The sequence below is a fragment of the Gymnodraco acuticeps genome, unplaced genomic scaffold (genome assembly GCF_902827175.1).
Source record: "Gymnodraco acuticeps unplaced genomic scaffold, fGymAcu1.1, whole genome shotgun sequence".
Taxonomy (NCBI): Eukaryota; Metazoa; Chordata; class Actinopteri; order Perciformes; family Bathydraconidae; genus Gymnodraco; species Gymnodraco acuticeps.
The window spans coordinates 10,145,566-10,169,332 of NW_022990238.1; the positions used below are offsets into that span (position 1 = coordinate 10,145,566).

A 23,767-nucleotide genomic window follows, 5' to 3' on the forward strand; every position below is an offset into this window, starting at 1 on the left:
TGTTCTGTGTTTATCACACATAAAAAGCCTATGATTTATTATTTAAGTCCAAATGTGGAGCTTGAAAAACGAATTTTGGATACTTTGTTTGGTCTTTTAGGCTACCAATTATAGATTACTGAAGTATAATACTGAATTATATTATATGCTTTAAAAATATACAAATAACTAGTATGTGTCAAATAAATGTAAGTAGCCTTAAAAGAGCAATATTTCCTACTGAATTGTAGTGATGTAGAAGTTTAAAGAAGTATCAAATAAAATCATCTAAAATAAAGTGCAGATATAATGAGAGTGCTGACTACCTTTAGTAAATGTATTCAGCTACATCCCATCACTTACCATTCGTTTTATTATAGGTTTTTGACTAATTACCAATGCTAATTACACGACTTTAACTGGGCATTGAGGAGAACCATACCCAGGAGGAGGCAGTAAAGCAGCGTTCAGGACGTGAACCGCCATAAACCCAGAAGAAGAAGAAGAGGAAGAAGAAGAGCTGTCAGCTGCGAACCACCGACCAGCCCACAACAAACAGCAGAGAGGAAATCAGGAAAGAGACCAAGGAGGAGAGGGACATCTCCGCCTGAACAGTAGGTACACTGTTGCTTAAAAAACGGTAATTGAGAGTGTAAATTATATAAACCAATCTAGCGTTAATCTTATTATTTCGGTAAAGTATTGAGCAACAGGTGCGCTAAGTTAGCGTTAGCTCTCCGGCTAGCACCCGCACCACTTAAAATGCAAACTGATCATGATTTACTTGACTGTTAAATGAGCTAACTAACAACCTGATGTTGTGGATACAATACATATTAACCTCAACCAAGTTAATATTTAGTTGTACGATTATCCTGTTTTTAAGATTAATGTTACACTTTAACTAAGGGGTTGCTAATCTGACTAGCTTCCGACTACTGATTTAGTTTTGCTAACATTTAAAACTGTAAAAGCTGAATTTGTTACCTTATGTATTGATTGCTTTTCTACGTTATTAGATTATGTGAGTTTACTAGTTTCGGTAAATTGGTGTGACAGTGACATGTCAATTTAGTTAGCCATACTGCTATCCATTTGACATCATCTTTGACAGGTGAAAGGTTCTGTCGTCGACTCGTCGGTGCTAAACTAGTTACAATACTGCTTGATATGTAATTCAAAAAGCTAAATACGAAGTCACTTAACTGTTTAAGTTTTGTAAAGTTTATGGTGTTATGTGAACTTGTTTTGCTGTGTTAAATCGGTTAATGAGCCCTTTGCGTGGTGGAAGTGGGGAGGCTTACTAGAGCTACTGGTCACATGCTACCCTGTAATCCACAGATAAGCCCTGTGTGGTCGGTTAACAGTGGGAGGATATGCTGCTAAACTAAATTATGCTGAGAACATATTCATATTTATTGTCAAATATTACATAGGCTGCTTTCTAACCACGTTTTCTGTTTACCTTTGGTTTGCATCCACAATTTTATATTACAAAGCTTCTGTATTGCCATGGTTCAGAAAACACCGATTTTAAGTGTAACAACATTCCTGCTGTGATCATGAGACCAGCATGAGGAGAAGCTGATATACTTTTTTTCTTTTCTCTTTTTTGTCACATGCCTGCTAAACTAACACACATCTGATAAAGGCCTCCCTCATCAGTGATCTTGACACTAATGTGCTATGTAGAGATACATGGAGAACCACTTAGATCCTTCATGTTGTTCTTTCTTGAATGTGTGACTAATTATCAATATTAATGTTCTGTTTCTAGAGGTTCTGGTTGGTTTTAGGGGTGCTGAGCGCTCGCATCCTGCAGCAACATGGGGGAACTCTTTAGAAGTGAAGACATGACGCTGGCTCAGCTCTTCCTCCAGTCAGAAGCGGCCTACTGTTGTGTCAGTGAACTGGGAGAGATCGGGATGGTGCAGTTTCGTGATGTAAGTGCACTATTATACTGTCCTCTGAATCATGACTTCTTTATTATCAACAGATTCTGCTTTTGATTGCCATTTTCTACCAACCACCTTGCAAATACTGGTACCTGTTGATACCACCTCAGTGACAATGCTGAGAAAGTGCATACCTTCAGTATCATGTTAATCATGTGCTCACAGCTGACCCCTCATTCCACACATGAGAAAGCCCATTCCTGAGAATCCCTAAAGCTGTGTGCTAGAATATAAGATGGGCTGTGACAGAGTAGGCCTGTGTGTAAACAGTAGTATCTTTGTTTTACTATAAATTATTGATAGACTTTAAAAAATATCCCATTTTAATGGTAGATTTGTCAATGTATAGCTATGCATCATCTGAGCACATCAATAAATCATTGACATTGAAGCAGCTAATGATGCTATTGTAAGTGGAGGTTCTTGTTTTTTTAATTAATTCCAGTGTTACACATGTTACTGATGCATCATTTGTTTTTTTCAACAAAAAGGTAATGTCGTTATAATCAGGGGTGAACATAACTTTTTTGCCCTGGTTCTCAAAGGAGCACCTGGAGATGTTGCGTGGTGCTCATCCTTAAAATTAAATAAACTGTAACTTTTGAGGGGGTCTTTATTTGCCAGATACACGCGCTGAACACACGTGCAGAGGTGAACACAGAACACACATGCAGAGGTGAACACTGAACACACGTGCAGAGGTGAACACAGAACACACGTGCAGAGGTGAACACAGAACACACATGCAGAGGTGAACACTGAACACACGTGCAGAGGTGAACACAGAACACACGTGCAGAGGTGAACACAGAACACACATGCAGAGGTGAACACAGAACACACATGCAGAGGTGAACACAGAACACACATGCAGAGGTGAACACTGAACACACATGCAGAGGTGAACACAGAACACATGTGCAGAGGTGAACACAGAACACACATGCAGAGGTGAACACAGAACACACATGCAGAGGTGAACACAGAACACACATGCAGAGGTGAACACTGAACACACATGCAGAGGTGAACACTGAACACACGTGCAGAGGTGAACACAGAACACACGTGCAGAGGTGAACACAGAACACACATGCAGAGGTGAACACAGAACACACATGCAGAGGTGAACACACGTGCAGAGGTGAACACAGAACACACATGCAGAGGTGAACACTGAACACACATGCAGAGGTGAACACAGAACACACGTGCAGAGGTGAACACAGAACACACATGCAGAGGTGAACACTGAACACACATGCAGAGGTGAACACAGAACACACATGCAGAGGTGAACACAGAACACACATGCAGAGGTGAACACACATGCAGAGGTGAACACTGAACACACGTGCAGAGGTGAACACTGAACACACGTGCAGAGGTGAACACAGAACACACGTGCAGAGGTGAACACAGAACACACATGCAGAGGTGAACACTGAACACACATGCAGAGGTGAACACTGAACACACGTGCAGAGGTGAACACAGAACACACGTGCAGAGGTGAACACAGAACACACATGCAGAGGTGAACACTGAACACACATGCAGAGGTGAACACTGAACACACATGCAGAGGTGAACACTGAACACACATGCAGAGGTGAACACTGAACACACATGCAGAGGTGAACACAGAACACACATGCAGAGGTGAACACTGAACACACATGCAGAGGTGAACACTGAACACACATGCAGAGGTGAACACTGAACACACATGCAGAGGTGAACACTGAACACACATGCAGAGGTGAACACAGAACACACATGCAGAGGTGAACACAGAACACACATGCAGAGGTGAACACAGAACACACATGCAGAGGTGAACACAGAACACACATGCAGAGGTGAACACAAGACAACATCAGCACGACCAGTAATCCTACACGCTGTCATCACTACCCTCCTGACTGTTCTCCTCACTGTCTTCCTCTCTGTCAGACATGGTAGCTGATGATGTAGGCCTACTACTTTCTCTCTGGTTGAGTCTGCGATTAGCTGCTTGCATCCACAAGTCAACTCTGGGTTTGGGTTGAAAGTCTCTGTTGTCATCTTAGACAATGGATGTAATCAAATAAGTATGTGAACATAACCCATAGCCAATACGAAATGAATGTAACTTATTTTATTTATGTTGTTCATTCATATCTTATTTTACCTTAACATTTATTTATTTATGCATTTTTTTTTTATCTCCAGTTTTAAAGGATATTTTTGGTTACTGTCCTATAGTATACATTGGAATGATTTCAAACCTGTTTATCCCAATAATTATAAAGGAGTGCCTTGGAAATATGTGTTTACATAAATTGTGACCAAACCGTTTGAGACCCACTGAGATAACTTAGACTAAAGTGAACTATCTAAACACTCAGAGTCCTTACCTCACTGAGCTGTAGTTATTAGCCTCTCAGTCTGACTGGAGAGGACTCTCCCTCCACATTATTGTAGAAACATCTTCTTCTTCCGTTAGAGCAGCTAGCACCAGATTCTAATAACAACAGCGCCGGTACCGGTGCACCCTCCCTCTCTCTCCCTCGCTCGCTCGCATTTTGTCTGTGAGCTGCGGGCGCCAGATAAGCCAACATCCCCCATTTTCATCACTTACAGCGCCCATCGTACAGGGCAAATGAAACGTGTAACCGGGGTGAAAAGGGTGTTACATTTACTTAATTGTGAATATCGTTACATCAAGGCCGAAAATTAGGATGAGCCCCAACGGTCAAAAATGTTTTTTTCCCTCCCAGAGCTGCCAGCGCAGCGCCTCCCCAGATCTGGCACGCTAGGCCAGGGGTCTGCAACCTTTTTGACCAAAAGAGCCATTTTGCTCCTTTTTTTAAAAAAAAATGTTTGTCTGGAGCTGCAAAACAGCTTATAAAGTTGTATTTATTGTTATATCAGACAAAAACTACAGTGTTTTTGCATTTATTAGGCTATTTATTACATTATATAAAACTGTTAACCTCTAATAAGAAACAAATAACTCCTATAAGGAGAATAAAAAATAATACACAGGCCTACTTTAAAATAAATTAAACACAGCACTTGGAGAGTCCTCAGCACATTTGAAGGAAAAAATATATAATTAAAATGTGCCCACTTTGAAATAAATAAAACATATAGCTGCACCCTAAAAAGAGTTAAAGGTAGGGTAGGAAGAATGGAGAAACCAGCTCCAGTTATTTTAGCCGGGCCGGCTAAAATGATTGGTCGTGCTTTTTACAGCGCTACGGCTTCCAGAGATACATTTTTTTCAATGTATTTATTGTCAAAGCATTTAATATATTCATTGCTATCGGGACGTTAAGAGCATTCCATGGAATATAACAAAAAGTGTTTTCTAAAATAAATTACATACCCCATTGAATTATGACTGAAGATCGTCAGCTGTCTTCCTCTCCCTTGTTGTTCCTCGATACGTAAAGGCTGCACCACCGTTGACAACTTCTCTCTACATATCAAACATAGCTAAACCAGCTATGTGAAGAGAAAAAAGAGAGATGAGAAAAGAGAGAGAGAGAGAGAAAAGAGAGATAGAAAAAAGAGAGATGAGAGAAGAGAGAGAGATTTGCGAGTTGCATAAGAACTGGTAAGATAGCAGGGTTTCCCACACATAGACTACTTGGGCGGGCCGCCCAGGTATATTAACGGCCGCCAAAGTATAATTCTAACTCTGTCCACGCAGAATTAAATCCTGTGTTCCTCCGGTACTTTTCTTTGATTTATCCATAGTTCGCTCATCGAGCCGGGGGTCAGGTTATTCGCCTGCAAGAAAAGGCGCTAGCGCGGGACCGTAGCATATTTTAGTTGACCTAATTAAAACCGTTTTGTTTTTTATTTATGTGTCACAGTATCACCTCAAAATACAAGATACGAAACATTTTCAACCATGCAAGAAAATATAAATAGTCCTACAAATACTTTTATTTGACCAGTTATGTGCAGCCCTGGTTATAATCTACCTTCTGTTGCTTCACACTCTCATGTTCCCCTTCATTTTTATCATGCAGCTAAATCCCGATGTGAACGTTTTCCAACGGAAATTTGTCAATGAAGTACGACGATGTGAGGAGATGGATCGCAAACTGAGTAAGTGAGCTTGGTTATATCTTGCCAGAGCTAAACATTACAATGACTTTACAATTTAAAATCTGAAAAATACTATGCTTGCACTCATGAACCATAACAACATACTTTTATTTGATTTCATCATTTTAAAGAGCCATAACAGGCCATACAATAGGAGGCTGGGCACTTCCTTCACAGCGCAAACAACTGTACGCCTCTTTTTTACCTGTTCACTTTTCGTTTGCAGGATTTGTGGAGAAAGAAATAAAGAAGGCCAACATCCCCATACTTGACACAGGAGAGAACCCTGAAGTCCCGTTCCCAAGGGACATGATCGACATGGAGGTGCCTGCTCTCTCTCCTAAAGATTAACGGTGATCTCTACCCTTCTACTCGACCCTCTGCTGAGCTCTCTGTTCTGTATGTCTCACCACAGGCCACATTTGAGAAGCTTGAGAATGAGCTGAAGGAAATAAACACCAACCAAGAAGCTCTGAAGAAGAACTTCCTGGAACTGACTGAGCTCAAGCACATCCTGCGTCGCACCCAGCAGTTTTTTGATGAGGTCAGCTTCCCTTCTCTTGCCGTACAAAACGATGCTCTCAGGTCTTTTGTTTTTTGTGTTGCCTTAAAAAGAAGTGGAACTTCTGTAATACTTTGTTGCCATGGTTATAACATCTAAGACCTTTTAACACATCGTAGGAAAATATGAACTTTTTTTCAAATGTTTTGAAACATTATTTATTTCATATACTCTGTGAAAATGGATAAACTGATTTTTTTTGTTGCCGTTTAGTCTGGCTTTGGTGTTTCACTTTTGATACACCATAGTTGCTTATATGGTCTTTGCCCATTCACACCAGCCGGTCACATGAGACATGTTCTGTAAATCCACTGCTGGAAAGAACTGTGACTTAAAAAAATCCAAAAATAAGATCTTTATTGGTTTTAAAATCTATCAGTCTAAAAACTGCTAAGTTATGGGAAATATAATAATTATTATATTTTCTGATTGTTTCATATATATTAAAAAAAAAAAAAGTGTAATGTTTAAATATTATATTGAATTATTTACCATTTAACTCCTCAGTAATGTCACCGGGTCCGGATAACAGGAAAAAACTGTTGGTAAAATGTATATTGAATATTCTGAGTGGCAATGAAAAGCCTTATTTCTAAACAGGCAAATTCTGTAGTAACCTTTGGACAGTACTTGGCACAGACTTCATGTTTACTGTTCATTCGCTGTGCTTTTCCTGTCCTCCTTTGCCCTACATCCATTCCAGTTCACTGCATTCACAAGCAAAACTCTGTTGACTCACAATGCTAAGTCATCTTTTACAAGTTGTTACAGACTGTAATTGAGATGAATCATTGATCTCAACAAGCTGCTGTTTAGGCATTAACTGGAGAAAAGTCACTGCAGGCTGAAAACAAACACTGGCCCTGACTCCTCCTTCGTCCTTCTTTCCCAATCTCTGCATTCATGTTAATAAAATCCAGTTTTCCAACTGCAGTTTTCACAAGTATGTATTAAACAATTACTAAGATGTTTTAAATTAGCAACATAGCCAATTCTACTTTTGAAAAAGATCTTTGTTTATTGCGCATCCATTGCAAAACGACCCAAGGAATATTTTAATACAATTGTTCAATTAAATACAAATAATGATGCAAAAAAAAAAAATGACATACAAAATTTGTAATCATGTTACAATATCAGTCAAAATAATCCAAACAAATATATAGTTTAGCTCATGTATAACGATTATTAATGTCAAATAATGAACTGACTCTCATGCAGATGGAGGATCCCAGTTTACTGGAGGAGGCATCCCTGCTGGACCCCAATGAGACAATCCAAAGGGCTCCTCTCAGACTGGGGTGAGTCTGGGTTTTGGTCTTCCCTCATTCAAATAGATTAAGCTTCTCTTCCATCTGTGTCTGAAACCAGAGTGTGATCTAGCCCAGTGGTTCCCAACCTGGGGGCAAAAGATCGCAGGGGGGGCGCCAGGCCTCAGATGATTTGAGGCCAAATATCATATTTAGACTTCTTTTTTTTATATATTGCGTTACATATAATTGTAACACAATACATGATTGTCGCTAAAAGCCTTGTCTCTACATTACAATAAAATATAAAAAATTATTGATTAATTAATTTGAATACAAATTCAAGTTAGTTGCTATTAAAGGCATAAAAAGACATAAATGTATAATTCTTTCTTTAATATAAATGTTTCTTCTGCCCGTAAAGTTTCCAAACCGGCTTGTCTGGATAAGCGCATTTTTAAAACAGTCATTGTCCATGCCGGTTTCAGATTATTTGTCACAGTTGCTCCGATCAGATCGGTCTCCTCCATTTTGTAGATTATTTACGACTTTTGAATCCACATAAACACATCGGCAAAATCCGGCTTACTTTGAGCATGTGTTTTAAACAGTTTAATCCCTTTGTGAATTGTTTCCACTTGCGCCGTCCTTTCATTTCTGCATACAGCGGGAATCCAAATTAATGAATCCTGAGTCCAATAACCATCAAAGTCACTCCAATAGTGCTCCTTAATTACGCTTTCATCCTCCTTTAACAAAATACTTCACATTCATCCAGTTTGTGACAGTAGTTGTAGCTTTTCTGAGACTTTTAAACTTTAATTACCGCAGTTGCTTAAATATATAGTAGGGATTACCGTCAATGTTTACAGAACATACATTTTTGTATTGTGTGGAAACTCTATCTCCCTGTATAGAAATATTTGCAAGTGTTGTTTCACTGGATAGTAGCAGAGATTGTTAATGTTACATTTGATATTCTGTTTAGCGTTCACATGAGGCCTCTTCAAACAGAAATGATGAACCAGGCTTTCAAAAATAAAACCATTATCTTTATATAAGCTATAGAAGTGCAATAATGATTTATATCAATAATAACTCCTATCATCACTGAAAGCATTTTTCCATCTGTTGTAGATTTGTGGCTGGAGTCGTTGGCCGGGAACGTCTTCCCACATTTGAGAGGATGCTGTGGAGAGTCTGCCGAGGAAACGTGTTCCTGAGGCAGGCAGAAATTGAAGATCCTATGGAGGACCCGTCTACGGTAAGTGCTGTTCAACCACCAACGTCCTCTGAACCTGGTCAGATGTTAATGCCTGTTTCAGTGTTTTATCACCAGAGTCCTAACTGAAAGTTGTTTCCACAGGGCGATCAGGTCCACAAGACTGTCTTCATCATCTTCTTCCAGGGAGACCAGCTTAAGATCAGAGTCAAGAAGATCTGTGAGGGGTAAGTGACCGACCAACACATTTAAGGAAGTGTTCTGGGCCAGCAGTTTCATATCTGAGCTTCTTTTTCTACGTCTTCAGATTCAGAGCAACCTTGTACCCTTGCCCAGAAACACCCCAGGAGAGGAAAGAGATGCTGGCAGGAGTGAATGCACGCATCGATGACCTGCAAATGGTAAATAAACTGAAAGGGAAAACGGTTATACAATGTTGATATCTGAGAGACACACTTAAACTGGTTAGTTCTCTTTTTGTTTTGTACTTCCGCCAAGTAAGCAAGACCCTTTTTCAGAAAGTGAGTGTAAGGGAACTATAATAATAATAATAATAATAATAATAATTTATATAGCGCCTTTCACGAAACCCAAGGACGCTTGGTAAGGCATGTAACACATCTGCTTTTTACAGTTAATTTGTCAGCTTCTTGTTCAGTCTGTAAACCTGATGTTTTTATGAGAAACTTCCTTTATTTATATTGCACGAATGTCACCCCATAGATGACATAAATAGATTATGTCCATGCACATAAATCACGTTTGAGTGTGTGCAATACAATGTATTGTCAATTTGCAAATAGCAAGATGTTAGTCTGCTTCCTTCCTGTTTTTTTAGTAACCAAGAGTAACAGCCTGGCTATCATATGACCTCTTGTTAACATCCCGATATGTGCCGTCCTGCACGGTCAGTTTGGGCTATTATTATAGTTATTGATTTATAGCAATAAACATTAACCATTGCTGATCAGCAACTGTCTAGCTCCCCGCAAGAGACTTGTCCTCCAGCAGGAATAGTCTTTCCATTTCAGTGTTGTTGTTGTGCCTGCAGTGATGGTTTAGTCCTCAGTGACTTGTTATGTTGCACAGGGTAAAGCCCCGGGGAATCCCTCTTTAATTAGCTTTGCAAAGTGTGACTGTCTTATATCTTTGCTATGTGATGTTACATCTGTCAATATGGGTGTTTCACATCATGTCATACACTTAAAAATAACACTGACACATTGGTTGTGCCCGCCTCAGCCCGGGCTGGAGACGCTTTAAGGGGCTCTATTATGCTCATTTTCAGATTTCTATGTGCCTCCACTGTGACATGTCTCCATGCTTTAATGTTCAAAAAGCTCTTTATTGTCCTCATACTGCCTGTGCTGCAGCACCTCTTCTCACCCTCTGTCTGAAACCAGAGCCCAGTCTGCTCTGATTGGTTAGCTGCCGGCTCTGTTGTGATTGGTCAACCGCTTAGAGATGTCCCGCCCCATAGCCTAATACTTACAATGGGTTGGAGCGCAAGCCAATAGAAGCATGAGTGTTACATAGAAATGTCATTATGTTACGGAAGTAAACTAAAGAGTCAAATGGAGGCGTTTCAGGCAGGCGGGGAGTGTGCGGGAGAGAAACTCCCTCTGGAGGAACCTTCCTTATAGGGATTCAAGTCTTTGCAGACCATTTACATGAACAATAAAACATAACACAGGAAATGGAAAACCCCCAAAAGCATTTTAAGGCCCCTTTTTTAAAGGTGAATCTCCCCCATGGTACTCCCACATGTTATTTACTCCGTCAGTGTCTGGTGCTAAGAATTTGTGGAATCTGAAAACGGCTTGCTCGAGACAATTACGTGATATTTTGTGTATAACATATCAATTGATATTCTCTCACGGCTTTGCACACTACTGATGTGGATCCTTAGCGTTTGTGGATGCAGTGTTATGTTGGTCGCTACGTACGCATGAAGGCAGATTGACTGACTGGCACAAATATAGAAGAATGTCAAACATTTTGCACAGCAATCAGCTTATGTGTGGGCCATTAAGCCCCTCAACAGCATGCAGGACTGCGCCTGTAGCCAGACAGCACACAGCTTAAGTATCCAGCTATTTGCTGATCATAGGAGTCAGCTTTAAATGTGAGTCATACAGCAGCATACCTGAGAATATCCTATATCTCTTTCGGGAAAACCTAATGGAGCACACAGCTTGTTGCTCTTAAACGTGTGACTCAATGATGAGGGATTACATGTAAACCCTGTGTACATATCAAATGCATGATTCATTGCTGCTATTTTTTGATGCCTTTTCTGATTGCAGTGGACATTATATTTTCAATTGCTGTTTATTTAGACAGATTTAAAGGTGATGCAAGTATTTGATAGAATTTGAGTTTATACTTGTGCTCTGGGTATTGAAATGAGGAGGTTTTTAGTTTATTATTTTAGAGAAGAACGAGCTACCCTCCCTCCCACAGATCAGCTTGTAGTTGATAGAAAAGCACAGGTTTAACTAAAATGGCACGAGTAAGTGTTTTTTGGGTACCACAATGGACATTTGTCTTGACCTTGTTTTGCTCTAGGATATTAACATTATTTACGATTTTACGATTTACAGATGGACAACATCAGACAAACATAAATTAAATGTCTAAAATTAGGGTTTTTTTAACCAACGACTGACTTTACTTTTTTTCTGTCTCTATAAAGGTGCTGAACCAGACGGAGGATCACAGGCAGAGGGTCCTGCAGGCTGCAGCCAAGACGGTCAGAGTGTGGTTCATCAAGGTGAAGAAGATGAAGGCCGTCTACCACACCCTCAACCTCTGCAACATCGATGTCACTCAGAAGTGTCTGATCGCTGAGGTGTGGTGTCCCGTCTCCGACATGGACTCCATCCAGTTCGCCCTGCGCAGGGGGACGGTGAGTTACTGATTTAGTAAAATATTCACTATTTCATTGGTTTAGTCCAACTCAAAGTTGATGTTTGTCAGAGTAAACAGGGTTCATGTATTGAATGTAGCAGAACCAGTTGGAAAAAACACGTGTCCAAGCTACGTCAGTGCAAACAGGATGTTCATTCTATCTTTTGTTTATACGGTACTCAGCCACCACTGTGACACTGTGTTCACTGTGACAGTGTGGTGTTCTTATTTATTTGCATAATCCAAAGAAGAGGAATTTACAAGTCATGCAAGACTACTCTATGCACTACTTACAAGTTCCTCAAAACAAACGGTTAACATTTTTAAATAAACCAAAACAGTTTCCCCCTCATGGTGACCAGGCATCTTTGTTTGTGGAACCGTTAACAGCTGCTGTGTGCACTTCCTTATCGGCTGCCTGAGTGCAAGTGATGAGTGAGAGGGCCCAAAGGAGCTGACTTTCAGGCGTCTCAAGAGACAGTTAATGCTTTGGCCTTATCTACAGTCAGTCATGCATGACTAGTAGTGCTAAAATGAAAATAATCTGGGGGTGTGGAGTTGAAAAGAAAGGGCCTCTGTAGGCTGGGCTTCATCAGCTGGCCGAATTAAGAAAATAGCGTAGAATATAGAAACGTTTAGTTTTTTGTACGTTGGGTGTAGCGGCAGAGACTTTGCACTGAACTGTTTGTATTCACCGTTCTCAGCTGTCTCTATTGTACTTGTTGGGAAACATGAGACCATAGTATAGTGCAGGGGTCGGCAACCCCCGGCACCGTAACCAGTGGCACACTAGGAATAAGTGGAATAAGTGTGCAAAATATTTAAATTGTATTTTCGGATCCTGAACGAGACCGCCGCCACTCCCCGTTACCTGCAGAAGGAAGCCATGCACGCAACGCAGCCCCGCTCTCTTTATCTCCAGGTGACTTTCTGCCGCTTTCCTCCGTGGTGCAGTGCTGATGGTTTCACCACGGAGGAAAGCACTTCACACATTGCAGTACCCATAAGGAGCTGTACAAATGCCACAGTTTTTGCGTGGCTGTGTCTTTAGTTGAAAGCCCGGTGGCGATCTGCTCATCTCTCATCGAAATAATATGCTACAAAGGGGCGGACTGGCCATCTGTGTGTTGAACTTTCCTGTCGGCTCCCAGACCGTAGTCGAGGGGATGACTCTGTCGTCTCCCAGGGCAGAAGCAACAAGCTTCAGGTTCAATAACCCACTTTAGCTTAAAGGTCCCATGTCATGGCCATTTCCACTGATCATAATTCCATTGTTGAGGTCTACTAGAATAGATTTATATTGTGCAATTTTCCAAACTCACATTGGTTTCTCATACAGCATCTCTGTAAACTACGTGTATTCACTGAATTTCACTCTCTGCCTTTAACGGCTCGTTGTAGCTCCAATAGCTCCAGCCCCCACCCTCCCTGTGAGCACAGTGTACTCTGATTGGTCGGGACGTTGTGAATCGCGCTGAGCTCCGTGGAGGTGTTGTTTCCTTGTTTAGCGATACACAGCGAAACACAGCCAAACTCATCCTGAGCACACACAAAGTCACAGCCGAAGTAAAAACAATAAGTGTGGCTTGATATGGAGTAAGAAAAAGGTTGATAAACGCTGTGAGAATGGGTCTGCAGAGAGAATGGGTCTGCAGAGAGAATGGGTCTGCAGAGAGAATTTCGCCGCGATCCCAACTGTCTGTTATCAGCCTGCAGCCAGGGAGGAGAGATCAGCAGAGCTGCCTGCACTGAGTGTGTGAGGAAGTCCGTGGATTGGTCAATTTGGACCAATCAGCGGGGGCTTAACGTAACGGCTCCGCGGACGTAACATAACGGCTCCACGGATTGGTCCATTTAGTTCCCGGTACGTGCTTACGTAATCTCATACCCGGAAGAATCAAATGGATGATGACGTATCTCCAACGAGGCGTTTTGGGGAGGTATTTTCTGTTTTGGAGTTTTACTCGCTACAGGGTGTACTTTGAGGGTTTTGATTCTGCAGACCGTTTACATGTATAAAAACCTTCATAACACACAAGGGGACGGGTAATAACCGGAAAAGCATGACATGGGACCTTTAAATGACTGGAGAGAGGCGAGCTCTTCTTGGGAGGCCGTTGTATTTATTTAGTTGTTCTTCTGTTTCACAAAATACATCACAGACCTCTGTTTTTCTGCTTCCTCGTTTCACTTCCAGAAACATACACACGCTTGCTCACTCTCGCTCTACCATCCACACACACACACACACACACACACACACACACACACACCCCCCTCTCTCTCTCTTAAAGGGACAGCGATCTCATCTCACTCTGCATGACCCTAATATCACAACATGTGTGTTCTGGTGAATCACAGAACGGACGATCGTCCTTCTTATTATGCCGTTTAAACCAATTATTTAAATCTGTTAGTTAAATTCGGCATCATGTAAGTTGCGCTGACAGGTCCACACACTGCTTCCCCACAGCGAGGCTCCCCCCGCCCTCCTGTTGACAGTTCACAAGCGGCGAGCTCCCCCCCCGCCTGGTATAGTGTATAAGATCTCACCTGTAGCAAATAATAATTTTTATCATCTTTTATTAGTTCCTTGAAATGCTTTTTTATGCAGTTAGTGTAATTTGAGATAGCAGCATATTTCCTCTTGTTTAGTTTGCTTTTGTCATTCTCTGCACATGACCCCATTCTAGGAAAGACTAGGAGGCTTGTAATCTTATCTCCAGGGTGTATGTAGTTCCGGTCTGTGGAAGAAAACTCATGTTTATTACAATCCTGTGCTGCATGGCTTGTGTCTGTTTTGCTTTTTAGGAGAAGAGCGGCTCCACTGTGCCTTCCATCCTGAATCGAATGCAGACCAAGCAGACCCCACCCACCTTTAACAAGACAAACAAGTTCACCTCCGGATTTCAAAACATAGTGGATGCTTATGGGATTGGCAGCTACCGTGAGATTAACCCAGGTATGCGTCACACCTTTGTCTGAACATCCCTCTGGCTTCTGTCATCATCTGGACCATCAGTGTTATCATGTATGTTTTAAAGTACAGTTTACCCCCAAATCAAAAATACACATTTTCCTCCACATGTTAATATATTGGTTTGATGAAAATATTATTTGTTGAGTGTTAAGTAAATATTTCACAACAAAGTATATAGATTATGTTAAGAAACCTGCTCGTAATGTCTGGAAAGAGACATTTCTGTAAATACTTTTTCTAATGTATTTATTACAAGCCCAATTCCATTTAGTTCCATTATGTTAAAGAGATGGCAGATCATTCTAAGGACGATAACCTCAAGACTCAGCAACTCACACAAATACACTGTAGATTGATACATTTTATTACATGTAGGAGAGAAAATATGTATTTTGGGGTGAACTGCCCCTTTAAGGCATTCCAACTTTTTGTCTTAAAAAGCGACTTTACCCAGCTGCCTGTGGTTTTGAAACAACCACTGAAAGGCGTGTTTCCTCATCACCCATTGTCACTTTGTTTGAACATGCTGTTTATCGTCATATGTTGTTTCACCTGCCACACCACCCCCCCCCCCTCACATGTTGCCTGCCTCCCTCCCTCCTTGTCTCCAGCGCCATACACCATCATCACCTTCCCCTTCCTGTTTGCCGTTATGTTTGGTGACCTGGGCCACGGGGTGCTCATGACCGCGGCTGCCCTCTACCTTGTGTTGAGAGAGAGCAGGCTGATTGCCCAGAAGAATGACAACGAGGTATGATCCAATCACATCCATCTCATCAGCCCTTACACCACCCTCATGGCTGATTCAAGCCAAACAGCTCCTTTCATTAAAAGTTCCCTATTAAACTGTTTTTTATCAATATCTTATAGATCTCAGATATATACAAAACATGTCTCTGAAGTGTTTGGCGCGAAATACCAAACAGATCATTGTAGCATCCCATAATCCTCTCTGTTTCAGCCCTGTTTCAAAAGTGCTGATTCTGTCTGTTACTGTAGATGAAAAATAAGGAGCCCCTCCCCACGCCCCTCTGAGAGAGATTTGGTTAAAAAGAACACAATGGTGCTCTAGGAGGAGATTCAGGTGATAAGGTGGGAGGGGGGGGGTTACCTTGGTTGGTGATTGGCTAATGGTTACACAAGCCAAAACATCGTTATGACATCACAAAGTGGCCAAAATCTGATCAGCTCATTTTCAGACAGATTTTTATATAAATGGATCAGGACAAAAAGTGAGCGAATCTTTTTTCCTGAAACTTTCAGAATCTCTTTACGCAGAGGGGACACATGCTGATGTATAAAAGATTATGAAAAAGTGGATTTTGCACAATAGGTGACCTTTAATGTAGAGATGCAGCTCTTCTAATTTTAGAAATCACTTATCCATGATTGATTTTCTCTGGCAGATGTTCAGCATGGTGTTTGCAGGGCGCTACATCATCCTGCTGATGGGAATCTTCTCCATCTACACTGGGATCATTTACAACGACTGCTTCTCGAAGTCTCTCAACGTGTTCGGCTCAGGCTGGAGCGTCAGGCCCATGTTCGACGCTAAGCGAGGGGGCAACTGGTCGTAAGTGTCATCAAACGCAGACTGGAGCGTAGCCCAGTCGCTGTTGGAGTCATACAGTGTTTAAAATCATAAAACTGATGTGTGTTCTCCTCCCGATCAGGTTTGAAACACTGGAAGGCAATAAAGTTTTGCAGTTGGACCCGCTGGTAGATGGAGTGTTCAAAGGGCCGTACCCTCTTGGCATTGATCCGGTGAATACTTTTTACAAACTATTTTAGTTGCCAATGTCTTTTATATATATCCTTTCAAATACATCTTCAATGAATGGCTAGTTGCTGAATCAAACAATAAATGTGTTACCATAAAGTGCTTATAATTGAAGATGTGTGAATGGAGAAAGCCAACAATAAAAACATATTGAAAATCCAATGTTGAACAGTTTTTACAATTGTTTTTCTCTCAGATATGGAACATTGCCATGAACAAGCTGACCTTCCTGAACTCGTTTAAGATGAAGATGTCTGTGATCCTGGGAGTCGTCCACATGCTGTTCGGAATCTCACTCAGTCTTTTCAACCACCTGTGAGCTTTCCATCCACTGCTTCATTTCTTGTTTTATGTATTGCTTGTTGTCATTTTGCACACATTGTGATTATCTGTGTCTCTGCAGGTATTTCAAGAAGCCGCTGAATATCTACCTGGGATTCATCCCGGAGATCGTCTTCATGACCAGTCTGTTCGGCTATCTAGTCATTATGATCTTCTATAAATGGGTCTTGTACGATGCCAGCACATCCAAGGACGCTCCCAGTCTCCTCATCGCCTTTATTAACATGTTCCTGTTCAACTACAACGACCCCAGTATCCAGCCCCTCTACAGAGGACAGGTCAGACACACTTGTTTCTGTCAGACATGCATCCTTTTGTCCTATAATGAACTACAGTAAGCTTAATGTCCTTTTTTAATTTCTATCTTCTTCATTTAGATGGCTATCCAATCCCTCCTGGTGGTAATCGCATTGGCTTGTGTTCCCTGTATGTTAATAATAAAAACTCTCGTTCTGCGGAGACAGTATTTGTGGCGGAAGAACCTGGTAAGATAAATCAAATGTCAATTTAAATAATACCTTGTACATTTTAAGTATAATATATATATACTTTATTTATCCCAAGTTGAGAATTGGTTTTGTGACATTTTGATAGTCAATCTACAAGAAATACAAAATTTCTTAAAAATATAATAAAATACAAGTAAAGTAAAAAATAACATTTAAAATTTAAAAAAGACATTATTGTAAGAGCCATTTAGGTACATTATTTATGGTGATTAACTATGGTTTGGTCAGCCAATTAAATATTCTTTTAAATTAACTCAAATGAACTGAATAACTATGAATTATATATATTTATACAGTTTTTGTAACGTTTTGTTTAGCTTATGAACTGCTCTAGTTTTATGTTTTGTTATTATTTATAGAATGTACGCATTCACATTCTCAGTAACAAATACATATATTCAGAGGAGTATCTAAGCACTATAAAATATACAGAATAAATTAGAATACTCTCATATAACAATCTATTAAACATAGAAACATAGTACACTATAAACATTAACAAATATATTGTTCAGTAGCTTAAAAAATATGTCCTGTGATGTATGGCAAGTAGGCAGCAATATGAATGTATGTATAATCCCTTTTTTAATTTGACCCGTCTTCCAATTCAGGGTACACAGAATTTTGGAGGCATCCGGGTGGGCAACGGGCCCACTGAGGATGAGGCTGAAATCATCCAGCATGACCAGCTCTCGCAGCACTCGGAGGAGGAGCCTGAGGTAAAAAGAGGCGTGTCCTCTTCAGCAACACTGTCCTCTACACTGGCTGCGTTTCCTCCCTCTTGCTCACTAAGCAGGAGAAACAGCAGGCCGGTGGGGGTGCGGGTGCCACAGGTTATAGGATCCACTCACATCTTTGAATCATTTAGATATTCAGCCACAGTTTGGAAACAGAACCCGATACCCCATCTTTCCACTTCCACTGTGGCAATAAAACACATGAATTATGGATGAAGGTCCGCTTTAATGAACTGGTTTAACAAACTCCAGACTGCCACCTTCAGATCATAGCAAATAAGATACAAAGATTAAAGAAAAAAGGTTTACTTTGTTGTACTGTATTTCTTATTACAGCCACTTTAGTGTGTGGTGGATGGTAGATTGTATACCTTAACTTGTCAAAAACAGACCAGGGGGGGAATTGTTGTACATCCCGAAGAGATTTAACTCAACCAGGAAATTTATGAGTTGTTTTAAATAGACTTCCTTAAGAGAAAGAACAGGATACATCCCCCCATGTATCCTTCAAATGTTGTGTCTGCACATGTGAGCAGAGTGTTCATCCTGTAATATTCTCCCTCCTTCCTTTTTACGTGTGTAACTCATTCTCTCATCACTCTTCTTCTTTTTTTGTACTGATGTCTGTCGATCTGTGTGTGTGCTATCAATAACAAAGCGTTGCCTTTTGTCACCTGCTGTCAAGGCCTGCCAGGAGGAAGAGGTAGGGATAGGAGCTCACACTGCACCCCCCCCCCTGCAAACTATCCCCTCCCTGTCAAAGTGCATGTCTAGCAGTGCTGTCTCTTTTATCCCTTCGCTTTGTAGTCTGCTGTCAACCACTGCCTGCTGCTCTTAGCTGTGTGTGTGTGTGTGTGCTGTGGGTGTGTGTGTGTGTGTGTGTGTGTGTGTGTGTGTGTGTGTGTGTGTGTGTGTGTATGTGTGTGTGTGTGTGTGTGTGTGTGTGTGTGTGTGTGTGTGTGTGTGTGTGTGTGTGTGTGTGTGTGTGTGTGTGTGTTGTGTGTGTGTGTGTGTGTGTGTGTGTGTGTGTGTGTGTGTGTGTAGTGTGTGTGTGTGTGTGTGTGTGTGTGTGTGTGTGTGTGTGTGTGTGTGTGTGTGTGTGTGTGTGGGGGGTTCCGGTGGTGTGCATGAGGGATCAGCGGGGCAGCTGATATTATTGGGTTCACAGGGTCCTGAGACGCTTCTAATTTAAGGGGATCTGCTGTAACAAATGTCTTTGCTATCAATTACCTGAATGATTCTATAATAACACAATGAACTTGACTCCTGAGGAGCTGACGTAGAGACGATGTTTTCTAGATGTTCACGCTTCAGTTAGATGTTGTATCTCCTTCACAGTTTAACTTTGGGGATGTGGCTGTGCATCAGGCCATCCACACCATAGAGTACTGCCTGGGCTGCATATCCAACACTGCCTCCTATCTGAGGCTCTGGGCCCTCAGTCTGGCTCATGCACGTAAGTCTCACTCTTCCTCCATTTTAATACGATACTATACACACACACTGACTAACAGAGGTGTTTGTCAAATGCTTGCACCTTCGTCACAGTACTGAAGTCTGTGTGCTCTCTCCGTCCCGTGCACAGAGCTGGCCGAGGTGCTGTGGACCATGGTGATGCACATCGGCCTCTCCAGCAGAAGCATCGGAGGGGGCTTCATCCTGGCCGTCGTCTTTTTCTTCTTTGCTGTTCTCACAGTTGCCATTCTTCTCATCATGGAGGGCTTGTCCGCCTTCTTGCATGCACTGCGACTGCACTGGTAGGTTCTTGTGTTTGTGGCGTTTGTTTCTGTTAATTTATTTGTATTTATTTGCCAGAAAAACACTCTGTTCTGACAGACTAGTGTACAACTTTTAGCATATTTTCCTAACCAGAGTTTTAAATCCAATGAGCATTAATCCAGTCCCTTTGCACTGGGGTGGGACTTTTTTAAATAACGGTAAGCCCCGACAGAGCAATAGTGCTATCTACAGGTGAAGACAAACAGATGCAAGGCCACTGCTTTGCTTACTTGGTAAGTAAGTGATAAAACACAATAACTGCCGGTTTAAGCAGATTAGGATCCAGGACCAGCTTCTTCTTCTTCTCTGCATTACAACGGCAACATGAGGGTCACAGTTTGTAATCAAAGTTAAAAAGGTCCTGATTGTAAAAATGTTATCAGAGAGTTTATATTAACTTTTATTATGAGACCTATCAAACTGACTTCCAGCATCACTAACAGTAGATTCAGAGTATCCATACAATAGGTTACCCTGACATAGGTGAACATTCACAACAACATTTAAAATAAGAAATGTAACAGGTCAGGTGTGCAAGTAGAACATTTCAGTTTCTCCCCGCCCTCTCTCTCCCCTGGCCTGCGGCCTAGAACATGTCTGGCTCCAGTCACTGTTATGCTTTCCATTTTCTGCTGGGTGTGAGGCGGGCAGAGCCGTCTGTAAGTCCTCACTATGGCTCCGATGAGACTTTGTTGTACCCTCATTAATGTCTTTGTCAGGCTTTGCTGAATGTCATCCTGGTTTTTTATTATCCGCTGGCACATTTACAGAGCGTGTGTGTTGCAGACACTCTTCTCTATAATTATCTTTAAACAGTATGACTGGGTGACTCAGCTGTCACTGAATGGCCTTTAGAGACAATACAGGGCAGTTTGGAATGCAGAGAAGCCAAAGAAGAGGTGGAGAAGAATGTAGTCGGACACTACTTTGTAGATGCCTTCAAGTCTAAGGTATCCTTTTGGAATACAATTTCAACTTTGGTGGGCAAGTAGCACACATGTTGATTATTTGCTTGCATGATAAAGTCCTGGCAGTTTATATTACAGCTGCATTTTTAAAAGTTCTATTGAAGTCCAAGGACATATGACATTTTTCACCTAAAACCTATAGATATTCAGTTTAGTATGATTTAAAAAGCAGGACATCTTTACATTTAAGAGGCAGATTATTTTCTTCCGATAGTCGACTCGTAGCAGCTTTTGGACTCTCCCTTCCCCCGGCAGCTTTGCTTCTTCACACAGACTATGGAATGGCAGGTATTGATGGCTTCTCAGTTAAAAGGTCATGCGGCCATCACTTAGCGTCGGCCGCTTCAAAAATAGAGCCTGATCATTTTCCAGAAGGGAAGAAGCTCATGTGTCAGGGCCTGGCACGAGGCCCAGAAGTATATGTAGACATGAGTGTGTTCAGGTGGGAGCTCAGTGTGGAGTGAAGAGGGGGGGGGGTGGGTTTATCACCGTCTTTACACAACCTGGACCATCTACACACCTGTCTGCCTGTGTGAGAGGCTTCCCGGTTATTGTTCCTGTGTTTGATTGACGCTTTGTTTCTTCTACAGGGTGGAGTTCCAAAACAAGTTTTACTCCGGCCAGGGCTTCAAGTTCCTGCCCTTCACCTTCGAAAGCATCCTGGAAGGGAATGCTGAGGACTGAGATCTTCTATTGATGTCACTCATCTCTTGAGAATATGTGTGGTGTTGAATAGTGATTGTCTCTTTGTGTGTGTGATGCAGTTTCCATGAGTGACACTCCAAAAGCTCTTTCAGACTGCTGTTTGTTTTAAGTTACTGATCACTTCTTAGAATCGGGAACATCTACTCAGGAATGTACTATTCATTACATCCATTCCTCAGAATAATTGCATCTGTTGTGTGTCTTGTCCTATAGTGAAGTCATTTTTGTTGTACCTGTATTTAGTTTAATATTATTTATGCAAATAAGAAATGTATAAAACCTGCATCTTCCCATATGTTAGGTGTGTTGTGCAAATGTCGTGACTGATGTTTATTCAGAGTAAAGTGACAGAAGTGTTTATTTGTCTCTCAGCTCCACATGTTGTGTTAAGGCATTGTTCTGCACAGAGCATCTCACTAATTTCTAAAACACACACACACACACACACGCACACACACACACACACACTTTGCACAGCAGACGCCTCTATCACGCTGACCTCACACAGAGCTTTAAAGGGAAACATGTTGACTTGCTTCAGGATGTCAGTCAGTGCTTTGAAAGAGACTGTAATCCTGCGTTTTGAGCTAACATTTCCATAAATGCCCTTTTGGTTTAGTGAGTTGTTCTCCATTGATCTACACAAGCATAATAAAGGGGAATCTATAGGTGAATGTGTGTTGGTCCTGCTCATTTTGGTTCCTCGCATCTGATTTCATTTGTATATTAAAGTTTAAATAATCATTGTCACACTCAGAAGGGAGTAAGAAGCAGCGTATTCACTGAGACTGTTCCTCAGAAAATATTTAGCACCGCAATAATTGTGCATCTCTGTCAATAAAGCGGAAAGAGCTGGATTAAGTTTGTTTTTATTTTTCTCTTCCTTAGACAGCAGCAGAGGTGGAAGATACATTTAAAGCCTTTACTTAAGTAAAATGAGTAATGCACTAAACATTTGACATACTTTAAGTGAAAGTACTACTTGGGCATACAATTGATTTAACTGATTTGTTATTTCTAAAATAGTTCTGAAACTTTTGCTTTGTTTAACATTTAAATCAACCCTCACTTCAAAATGTTCTAATTCTTTGTAGTTTGAAATGAGTATTACACTAATTACTAAAATCTTTTAGGATTTGAAAGAAAAATCTTCTATACATCACTGGCAAATCTTCTTTTTTTTTAAATGTGACTTTTACTGGACTGATATTCTGTAACAGATGTGCACATAACCCAGTATCAAAATGTATAGACTATGATTGTATGTAAAACATGAATATTAAAAACAGGTCTAAAATAAAAGTAGTGGACTAAAGTAAAAAGGACTATTTCCCTATAAAATGTCAAAGAATATAAGTAACAAGTATTTTAATATTGTGCTCAAGTCCAGCAAAAATACTGTAGCTGCAGATTAAACTAAAACAACCGCCTTTTTTCTGCATGGTGGCTTCATGGACCGTAGGATTTCAATGTGTCCCCACTCCTCTTGGTGGTGCTATTGAATAGGTCGTGTAGTTGCAGTGGCCCATGAGAAATGAGTGTGTTGTGTTTTTCCCCCTGCATGTTAGGACTTGTAATAAAAGCACTTACAGTTGTCTGTGGCAGATAAATATATCTTAATTACCTGCTGAACTTTGTGCTGGAACAGAAAGGGAAAGATCCAGAAGGGCACGTGTAAGTAGCATAGAGTAAGTATTTTGTGCATAAAGGGCCTTTTTTTTATCATATTGTAATGAACAGGTTCACTCAGTGTAGATGTCCAGTTATATGCAATTATGTTACTTATAATAAGTCCAAACAGAAATATCCAATTGAAAGAGTTTGTTTGACTCTCTCACTCCTGACAAAAGCAACAGGAAATATGTAACTTTATAATACATTTTCATTATTTAGTAATGGAGGAAGAAGAGTCTTGGGATGCTCCAGTAGAAGTAATAGATTTAAAGTAGCAGTAGCATCAGAATATACTAAAAGACACCAAAAAT

General features: G+C 40.9%; 1 protein-coding gene across 2 annotated transcripts; it reads left to right on the forward strand.

The window, feature by feature from the left end:
- The first annotated feature begins 461 nt into the window (after positions 1–461).
- On the forward strand, positions 462–22,639 carry atp6v0a1a (ATPase H+ transporting V0 subunit a1a). 2 transcript variants are annotated; one of them, XM_034219903.1, is made up of 22 exons: positions 462–619; positions 1,757–1,922; positions 5,960–6,038; positions 6,265–6,362; positions 6,454–6,582; positions 7,822–7,901; positions 8,988–9,114; positions 9,217–9,299; positions 9,380–9,473; positions 11,768–11,980; positions 14,794–14,944; positions 15,574–15,713; positions 16,369–16,535; positions 16,636–16,726; positions 16,939–17,057; positions 17,146–17,362; positions 17,462–17,569; positions 18,205–18,312; positions 18,989–19,033; positions 19,669–19,786; positions 19,916–20,087; positions 21,668–22,639. In XM_034219903.1, exons 2-22 carry the CDS (start codon positions 1,806–1,808, stop codon positions 21,759–21,761), a joined length of 2,550 nt encoding a protein of 849 aa, XP_034075794.1. In that variant the 5' UTR covers positions 462–619; positions 1,757–1,805; the 3' UTR covers positions 21,762–22,639. The 2 variants fall into 2 exon arrangements, with proteins under 2 accessions (XP_034075794.1, XP_034075795.1); XM_034219904.1 differs by lacking the exon at positions 18,989–19,033.
- The last annotated feature ends 1,128 nt before the right edge of the window (positions 22,640–23,767 follow it).

What these genes read in the sequence shown, in the direction of transcription:
- atp6v0a1a (XM_034219903.1), top strand. Translation starts at nt 1,806, where the DNA reads ATGGGGGAACTCTTTAGAAGTGAAGACATGACGCTGGCTCAGCTCTTC. An exon ending in AGGGCTCCTCTCAGACTGGG is followed by an intron (nt 7,902 to 8,987) that starts GTGAGTCTGGGT and finishes CATCTGTTGTAG; the next exon opens with ATTTGTGGCTGGAGTCGTTG. An exon ending in ACTCGGAGGAGGAGCCTGAG is followed by an intron (nt 18,313 to 18,988) that starts GTAAAAAGAGGC and finishes TCAATAACAAAG; the next exon opens with CGTTGCCTTTTGTCACCTGC.